Source organism: Myotis davidii, unplaced genomic scaffold, assembly GCF_000327345.1.
Source record: "Myotis davidii unplaced genomic scaffold, ASM32734v1 scaffold221, whole genome shotgun sequence".
In the NCBI taxonomy this organism is placed as follows: domain Eukaryota; kingdom Metazoa; phylum Chordata; class Mammalia; order Chiroptera; family Vespertilionidae; genus Myotis; species Myotis davidii.
This window is the reverse complement of record NW_006293349.1, coordinates 4,556,916-4,566,878: the sequence shown is the minus strand read 5'-3', so window position 1 is coordinate 4,566,878 and position 9,963 is coordinate 4,556,916. Positions and strand designations below refer to the sequence as shown.

General features: G+C 41.8%; 1 protein-coding gene across 1 annotated transcript in view; it reads left to right on the top strand.

Moving 5' to 3' along the window:
* TMEFF2 (transmembrane protein with EGF like and two follistatin like domains 2) overlaps window positions 1-9,963 on the top strand; it is a 241,593-nt gene that overhangs the window by 185,673 nt on the left and 45,957 nt on the right. The window contains exons 7-8 of the mRNA XM_015566119.1: window positions 4,386-4,534; window positions 5,461-5,520. Of these exons, the coding sequence (XP_015421605.1) occupies window positions 4,386-4,534; window positions 5,461-5,520 (209 nt within the window). The remainder of the gene's footprint in view (window positions 1-4,385; window positions 4,535-5,460; window positions 5,521-9,963) is intronic.

Genomic DNA, 9,963 nt, shown 5'->3' with positions numbered 1-9,963 from the left:
GTCCCCAGCGGGGAAGCAGCCGGCCCCGCCCCCTGATTGCCCTTCTCCACCACCGGTCACCCCTGGTCACCATCCCCTCCCTCTGCCCACTGGTATCTGCCTTGGCTGGCCTGACACTACCCGCTTGCTGGCCCTGTCCCCCGCCGACTGGCCGTTCTGCTGTTTGGTAGATTTGCATATTAGGCTTTTATTATATAGGATCTGACCATCAGTATGTTCCCCAGGCATGGTTCTCCATGTTCAGTATATAATTCTGGTTTTGGAAGTTCTGCGTACACCCCCCCCCGCCCCCACCCCAGGGGAAGGGTTTCTCAACTCCATTTCCTTCCTATAGATACCCAGTGAGTAGCCATTTGTTGTCCTAGGCTTTGCCCCAATATTCCTGAGAACTTCCCATCTAGTAGGCCAACTGCTATCCTTTTCCTCCTTGTAAAGACATAGATATCAATGGCAACTAAACATTTTCCACATCCAAGATAAGCCCAGTCCCCCTGGAGAAGCTCGCTGCAGTCCTGGGTCACATGCCTGGAGAAAGGCATTGCTCTTCCTGGGTTTCAAAACTATAAGGGTTGCCCTTCTCCAATGTATATACCAAACTCACGCCTATCCCGAGTAACCACACGGTCAACTTCCTAGTCTACCTCTCAGCCCCTGCTTCCACACGCCTTGCACAGGGGATTGAAGTTTTCAATGGATTTTCACATCTCATTTTCCCCTCACTAGTCACAGTTCACCCTGAGTTGCCGTCTCTTTACAGATAAAATGCCGTAATCAAGTTCCATCAACAGGAGTGGTGTGAGAGTTAATGAGTAAACGGGCTGAAATTATCACAAGGGCCTGGAGTGAAAGGTGCCCTGTTTGTGCTGTGATTAATGGGAGGCAGCTCCTCCATGACAGTTCTGATGGAGAGCACAGACAGCAGCCCTGACCTCATTGACCGGCCGCGCCAGCGCGGGTCTGCCTCCTTCCCCAGAGACCGGCTCCAGGGAAACGCTCCAGCCTGGGTCCAGGGCAGCCAGGAAGCCAGCCTCGCCCAGGGCCCTGCATCTGGCTGCTTTAAGCTGATCAGAAATGCTGTGTGGCCGAAACTCAGAAGGGACACCAGCCAAGAAGTTTGGGACAGGAATGAGTGACGGGCATGCCTGATAAAGGGAACAAAATCTGGTGAGATGAGAGGGCCACCACCAACCAGACGTACGAGTAGGTAATTCACTACCTGGCCGCATTAGCGTCCTTACGCAGACTCGGCCAGGGGACGAGCATTCATAAATACTCGGGAAAAGCCTACTTAACTCGCTGCAGGACAACTTGAGAGAGCCATTTAGGAAAGGCAGGGACGCAGTTAAGTCAAGCCCCTGCCCGAATATTCATGAGGTCATTATCAGTGTCTTTAGGTTGTGTTAGACTCCGCCTTCCACTTCCTGTAATTTAGACGTTTAACTTCATCCGGTGATCTTTGGAAATGATTGGATGTTTCTTTTCTTTCTTATGATTCAGAGAGCAAAGGTTTTCAGTCAATGTTAATTTTCGTTGAAGGATCTTACAGGGCTGTATTTCCACAGACAGAGCCCTAAAATTTTTTTCAAGTGAGATTTATTCTTTTTCTCCGTAGCCTAGAAGACAAGAAATCTATGCAACTGCAGTGCCAAAATGTCAAAAGACTGAGATAGGTTGAAAAAAAAAAAAGAAGAAGAAGAAAAAGCGCCAAAAAAATCCCTAACGCCACCCATGCCGGCCGAAGCCTAACAAATCCGTGGCTTACATGAATACTGTGACACGCTGTAATTAACTAGTTACTCCTCTCAGAATGAATAATAATGCAATTACTTGCCAAAGGCAGTGAAGAAGGGATAGTTTCTGCTTTTAAAAATGTCTGCCTTTCATTTCTGTAAGAAAAGAAGAAAAAAACCACAAACCCTGGATTAATTTGCATAATTATGAAAAATATGCAAATTAATCCAGGGTGACCTGCAATCTCACCATCACACTATATGATAATTCTGTCACTTTTTTATCAGAGCCTTATATTTTTTAGTGGTTTCAGGTAGCAATAAACTAAGTCACTGCCATGTTTAAATTATATTTGTTCCCCAAATCTGCACCACAAAATAGAAATAATAGCCCGGCAAACCCATCCTTTCACAATGGGAGTTCAGTGCCATTGAGCCACTGAGGGCCAGTGCTGCTTCCTTTGTGCGGCCGCAAACCCAAGTAGGAAGGGCCTTAGCTCTCCCAGGCCGCCCTCTCCTTCCTTCGGGAGTCCACAGGCCAAGCAGCGCCAAGTTAGGGAGAGGTTATGTGAACGTGTGACTGGTTCTCTCTCTGGTGTGTTCATGTCTAGAACAAGGACCGTTTCTTTAACTCCACCAGCCCACCCTGCCATTCTGAACTAGGTAATTAAGTCGACAAGCATTTATTGAAAACTCGCTCCAACGTGCTGTGCTAGGTACCAGGAAATCGACCTGAAAAAGACATACTGTCCATGAGAAGGTTGTAGAAAAGTCAAGATATAAAACTAGCAAATAGAACCATTGAGAATGCAGTGAATACCACCACGGAGCCCATTTACACACACACACACACACACACATACACACACACACACTCTCTCTCTCTCTCTCTCTCTCCTTCACTCATACAAACACACAAAACCCCTCTGCTCCGTGAACATGAATTTCTACAAATTCGACTCTTTACAAGTTCCTGATGCCATTTCAAGCAACGTTGTGATCCCATAGCTGTGGTCACACGGCACCATCACAGCTAAAGTAGGAAGCCACTCCTGAATGACTGGAGCATTTAGAGATGGTTACCTCTATCCTACCTCGCTGTCCCTAAACAGGTGAAAGTAAAAATAGCCAAGTGTTCCTAAAGCAGTTCTCTTACCCCCAAAAGTGAAGTGCATTCGCACCTCTCTGCCGGCCTCTTCAGCAGAGAGCTAGACCATTCCGATACGATGGTCTGAGGACGGCACTCAGAAACACTGGTGTGCGGACAACCCTCTCCATCAACAAACAGATCAGATCCAGCACCGACTCCCAGGAGGTGAGACCCCTGCCGGGGCAACCGCCTGAGAATGCAGAACTCTAGGCTCCACCCCTGAAGCTTGCCTCTTAATCAGTATATTTTAAAGTTTTCTGGAAAATTCTAACACACACTCCCTGGCAAGAGGAAGGGGCCGGGTTTTACTTTAACACATCCGTAGAGGGTCCTCCCTCATTCCATAGTTTACTAGCTCTCTGACCTTATATGATGTCATTGGTCTGTAACAGGCTGTTGGGCTGATGAAATAATGCCAGGCATGCAAAGGGCCAGCAGGTCAGCTGTGTGCTTTTCTCAGTATAGTGGCGCCCAGCTCTAAGGAAGATGATATACAGAAGGAAAATGTGTGCTTCACCACTTTGAGAAGCACATAATCTATTTAGAAATATAATATGACTATTAATAGAAATTTCAAAGACGACTTCATATTCTAAGAGAGTAAGTATTTGAAGGCCAAAAACAACACAATATTCTGAATGACAAAGTACATTGTAAAAGACAGAGAATTATAAGAGCAGAAAAAAATCATTAAAGTTTTGCTTTAAAAAATTCTCCTAATTCAGGCGGCGTAATTCTCATTCATTCACTACATTTTTATTTATATTAAGAAACGTACTAAAATCATGAGTGATAATCAACTTCCTATTTAAAACTGAACTAGAAAAAGAGTTGGGTATCTGGGGAAGGGCCAAGGGGCGGCCTCAAGGGGCTCGTGGAACCCCTAACACGTGACGCAGACTTGTTTGTGGGTATTTCTGAGGCGATATCCACGCCTCTCATTTGGTTCTCAAGGTTCGGTGTCCCCCAAAATGTTAAGGATCACTGAGGGTTCTGGGTCAGCACATTTGATGCGCACCGCACGCATGCCGAGGAAATGGAACTTCTGATTGCTCCTGGTTAAATACCGTCTGCACCCTCTCCCTCGGGCTCTCCCCATCCAGCACCCCGAGGAAGGACCAGCACAGGGAGGTTCGCTGGAGGAGACGCACAGCAGAGGGGCAGGGCTGCAGCCTGTGCAGCTTCTGTGGGCTCGCATCAAGGTCATGTGCAGGCTCAGCGTCAAGGTCATGTGCGGGCTTTCCAAGTCCCGGTGGCTGGGACCCGCTGACGGTTCCTTTCTGAGTTTTCCCCGTGTGTCTGTCATCCACGGCTGGGTCGTCTGAAATAGTTGTGATTAGTTCTCTTTTTGTGTCAGGTGGAAATGTGAGGAACTTCCCTGGAAGAAAACTCTTCAGTTTTGCCAACTTGCTGTTGGCCAACCTCACGGTTCTTCACGTGGTGTTTTGCTCATCGCGTGGTAATGTCCCCACTGACGTGACATGTTTTGATCTCTCTCTCTTTAGGTGTGTGTGCAACATTGACTGTTCTCAGACCAACTTCAACCCCCTCTGCGCCTCCGACGGGAAGTCCTACGATAACGCCTGTCAGATCAAGGAGGCGTCATGTCAGAAGCAGGAGAAAATCGAAGTCCTGTCGCTGGGTCGATGTCAAGGTAATGTTTACACTAAAATTCATTCCAAAGGCCCTGGCTGGTTTGGCTCAGTGGATAGAGCGTCAGCCTGTGGGCTGAAGGGTCTGGGTTCGATTCCCAGTCAAGGGCACATGCCCCATATGGGCTCTATCCCCAGAAGGGGGGTGTGCAGGAGGCAGCCAATCAATGATTCTCTCTCATCATTGATGTTTCAGTCTCTCTCTCCCTCTCCCTTCCTCTCTGAAATCAATAAAAATACTTTAAAAAATTCATTTCACAGGATGTTTTAGTCTTTGTATAGAAATAAAAGTGACGAAAACTTCTTAGTAGGCAGCTGTTTCATTCCAAAAGGCAGTTCTGATGTATAATGGCTAGTAGAGTCTACTGTGGTATTTGTGTTAATTATAAGTTTAAGGGCCTATGGACATGGCCCATATCTTTTTCTGTATAACGGGACTGTACCTTCACAATGCCAGAAACACGAGAGACAATTTTCAGAAGATAACAGACATTCTCCCTGCGGAGGACAAAAAGAAAGTCAAAATCATTTTAGGAAAGAATCTTTGAAATTAAAAGTAAATCATACCACTGTTATATATTGATTCAATAGAAGTATTTCAAGTACATTTTTAACGCAGAATGTTCTACTTTGTTTCTTGTTCAGAAATATTTTGTTGATTTTTGACTTGTTATTTTTTTTACCCAACTTATCTTAGTTATATTGATAACCTTCCCCTTGCCCTAAAATTTAGAAAGCTGGTATCATTCTATTATTCTCCCTCAAACTGAAATTGACATTGTCAATCTGTCTTTGTGTAATGGTTGCCTAGAAGTGTAGTTGTAAAAATACCTTAACTGCAATGAAATGCTATTGGGGGGTTATATAAAGTTGACGTTAAGTGTTAAGAAATAGTTAACCAATCTTTGTTGTTAATTTTTTAACACAGACAACACAACTACAACTACTAAATCTGAAGATGGACATTATGCAAGAACAGATTACGCAGGTATTGTAACATTTTCTACTACAAGACATGAGCACGTCCGTAGAATAGTCCTGAGGATTCACCGTTTAGCATTGGTCCTGAGTTTCATGGTGCGATGCTTCTGACGTGCAAGGTCTTCGCTTGCTTCCTTCAGTCTTTCCCTCGGCAAGAGTGAATTTTTTGAAGTAAATAAGACCCTTTTTTTTTTCTGCCAGAGTTAAAGCAATTGTCAAAAATGTCAGTAAGATATAATTAACTTGTTTTGACAGTGCAAATGGTACAAATGACAAAACATTTATCAAATTAATGGGTATCCGTGGAAATTAATGCCATTTTGGCAGTATATTGTAATGAATGCAAATGTTCTAGTTTGAATTTTCATAAAAGTCAACAATAAGAATGTTTGCTAGGCTCTAAAAAAGCTGGAAATAAAGGACAACTATAAATAGTATTGCAGGCTGTCTCTATTCAGACGGAAAGTTAAAAAGGTATGTATAATTTGTTTTTAAAAATAATAAATTTCTTTAATTTACTTAGAAACTTAAATTCATCTTCTGGCACAATGCAAAATTGCAAAGCATTTTATGTAAAAATGTAAGTTTTAGTTGGCAATTATAGGATATTATTTTAAGGAATATTTCTACTAGGTATAATTTTCCTAGGTTGTAAAATAATTTATAGATATAGCAATTAAACAGACCCTTGAATTTTATACAAAACTCAGGATAAAAAATATATAAATATGGAGTCCTTGAAGCTGATTACAATATGTGGACTTTTTAACACATTTTTTCACTTAGCTATTAAGAATTTGCAACTAGATTTATGACTAATAGTCAATCAAAAAGAATTGCTTCTTTTTTATGATTTGCAAAAGCTTTATTATACCTTATGGGGCTATTATTAAGAACTGGTGACAGAAAGCATTTTGTAATTTGCTTTGAAAGCTATACACAAGTAAAGTGGATTTTTATAATATTTTTTATTTTTGTTGTTGACACTGTTACAGATGTCCCCTTACATTTCCAAATATGCACTACCACTCATTCTTTTTGGGCTTGCATTTCCTTTAACAATGCTTCTGATGTCCCCACAGTGCCCAGGAGAGATATTAGTAAGTGGTCCTTGAAAAGAATAGTTCATGGTCAGTACTTTGGGGAAGAGCACAGATAAACAAATGATTTTTTTTTTAACCCAGGATTTCTCACCACTCCTATGTGTACTATAAAAATTTTCAAGAAATACGCATCCCTTATTATTTGTTTATTTACTCATTATTTGTTATGGAGAATTTCTAATCAACACAAAACACACACAAATGTAGGCTGGGTAGTATGGTGAGCCCACATGTACTCATCACTCAAACTCAGTAGCATCAACCCATGCCCAGCTCACCCATCCTTATTCCCACCTTTATCATTTTTTCCACTTTCAAAATGTGTGGAAATGAATGCCAGAAATGGCATCATTTCATTCACAAACACTGGAACCTGCATCTTTAAAAGATCAACCCTTTTGTAAGCAATATTACAATGTCATCACACACAAAATATTTTTATACGCCTTTATAATACATAACTTTTATCAAATCTATTTGATGAATAACACTTTTTTAAATTATTGATTTTTAGAGAGATAGGAAGGGAGATGGAGAGAGAAACACTGATGTGAGAGCACGTCTATAGGCTGTCTCCTGCACACCCCCTACTGGGAATTGAGCCTGCAACCAGGGCTTGTGCCCTGACCAGTAATCAAACCTTCTGATGCCCAACCAACTGAGCCACACAGGCCAGGGCAATAACACATATTTAGTGTGTGGCAAGTTTTGTGGTACTAGTGTTCCCAAGAATGTACTTTAGAATATGCTGATCTACAGGAAAATATTCAAAGTAATAAAGGATAATAATAGAAAATTAAGTTCTGAGGCTAATAATACATATTTTATATTTTAAATGAAATCAAATTTAAATTCTATAGCTTTATTACTTACAATAACTATATCTTTACAGTGTTATAAGCCACCACCTGGCACATTTAATTTTATTGTAGCCTAAATTATTTCTAAATTTCATACGGATCTTATTGCCATTCCAGAGTAGCTTACCAACTGTACTTAAAATACTTTAATACATGTTTTGAAAACTAATTCATATGAGGAGGAAATCTTCAAAAATTTAATGTTCTATGAATATTTCTCCATTGACACATCTATCATTGGACTCAGAGGAAAATCAAAACTCTTCCTGAGAATTTTGTCCTTGAAACAAAGAACTCTTCATATTGATTACTGCCAATACACAAATAGATGTGTTTTGGGGGGTTAAATTTTTATTCCAAAAAAATTCATATTTCAGTTTGGTTTCCAACTATCGCTGATCGTCAGTGTCAATGCTTTTAATTGACATTATTTTTTATCTTATCACTTTATCGAATGTGAAAAGGAAAGAGAAATTACCTTTAAATACTGGCAAATGAAAACTACTTAGTGTCCTTCAAAGCCTTCTAGTTTGACATCAGATTTGCTTACGGTTGAAGTGAACTTTAAAAACACATATTTGTTGAAATCTAGGTTTCAGACAGGAATGGAGATAATGTCAGTTGAAGCTTGCAATTCCTAATTAAACATTGATTGTATGCCTAACAATTTTCCTTGAATGTAATTTAGATGCCTTTATCTTTCTTGGTGATCTTATTAAAATGCCGCGTGCCCTGACCCTTTTTGAACATGACTTAAAAATAGCCATGCTCCTCGACATGTCCAGGCTTCCGAGAGTAGTAGCATTTTCCTGAATTTTGGGACGCAAACTTTGGAAAAATTTGAAAGAACCATCTGGAGATTCTTTTTTTTTTTCCTTATGCTTCTACTTAAAATGTGCATGCTCACTTATCCCTAATAATTTTTACTGAAACCTAGAATAAGAGTAAGTAACATAAGGACTAAAATAAGTTGCCAGGATTTTACAACCCACCAAGATAAAAATTAAAAACAAGCAAACAACAACACTGCAGGTTGACTAATGGAGAAAGTGCTAAGGACAGAACAGCATGTCCCCTTAATGTCTGTTTCACCTGCTCCACTCCCGGGGAGGGGGGGGGGGGGGACAGGAAGCGTGTGACTCACATTCCTAGAGTCCGCTGTGCTCACAGCTCCTCCCATGCCAGTCACTTCCCTTGTTAGAGGAAACATTCAGGACTCTCCCACCAGAGGGAAGTACTCATCTTAACACTTGCTCACTGTGTCCTTACAGGTCAGGGATACCAGGGGTTAGAAACCTGGTCCTATTCCCCACACACAACCTTTTCCTTCTGAGCCTGCCTGAAAGCTACCAACCCAAGAACACACATTTCTGATTACAGAAATGGGAATACACTTTAAAGAAAGCCTACGTCTTAAAGATGCTCTTATTTTTAATATCATTGAAAAGAAAGACTCCGGTAGGGACCAGCAGGGGGTGATTTACAAAACAAGAACAGCAACAAAAATAAAAACAAAGTAAGGGAGCCTGGGCTCCAACAAGAACGCCCCTGCTGGGTTAGAGCTGTGGATTCCAAGATCCTCGCAAGTGCAGTTGACACCAGGAAAACAGCATTTCCCAGCACATCCCTGCCTGCAGGCATTGCTTCCTGGTTGTGTCTGACTTGGGTCTCTATTCTGCCCTCTGCCCTTTAAAGAAACCCAAGGCCTGAGTGAGCCCTGAATCCGGAGCTTTGCATTAGTTGTTCCAGGCAGAAGGACAGGAGCCCTGTCTGATAGCTAAACAGCCCACTGAATGGCATTCTCCCTGCACTGCTCTAAAATTTGGGCTTAGACTTAGGTCTTTCTCTTCACTTGCAGAAAGGTTTACAGAATACAATTTTTATTTATTTTATTCATTTTTCATCTTTATTGTTGAAAGTATTACATACCTCCTCCTTTTCTCCCCATTAACCTCTCCCAGCCCGCTCCTGTTCCCTCCAGGCCCTCACCACCCCATTGTCTGTGTCCTTGGGTTTTGCATATATGCACACAAGTTCATTGGTTGATCTCTTCCCATCCACCCTCCCCTGCCTTCCCTCTGAGGTTCCATAGTCTGAGCTACAGGTTTTAAAAACCACAAAGCCAGGACTTGTGAGGATTTTCATTGTTAATATTATTTTTTTCTGGAAGTTTCAAAATAGCAATTGTTTTACATCTCTTAAAACTTACAATTATATATAATAAAAAACGAGTGACCATAACGCTGTAATGACCAAACGACCGGTCACCATGAAGTGCATGGAGCACCTCTCGGTCCCTCCCCTGGCCCACAGGCCGTAGCATCGCAGGGCAGCAGAGGCCATGCAATGGAGGCCAGGCTAGGCCTAGGGACCCTGACCACGCACGATTTCGTGTGTGCTGGGTTTCTAGTATCTGATAAGAGGTTAATCTCCAAAATATATAGGAAACTCATACAACTTAAATGGAAGACAAACAGTCCAATTAAA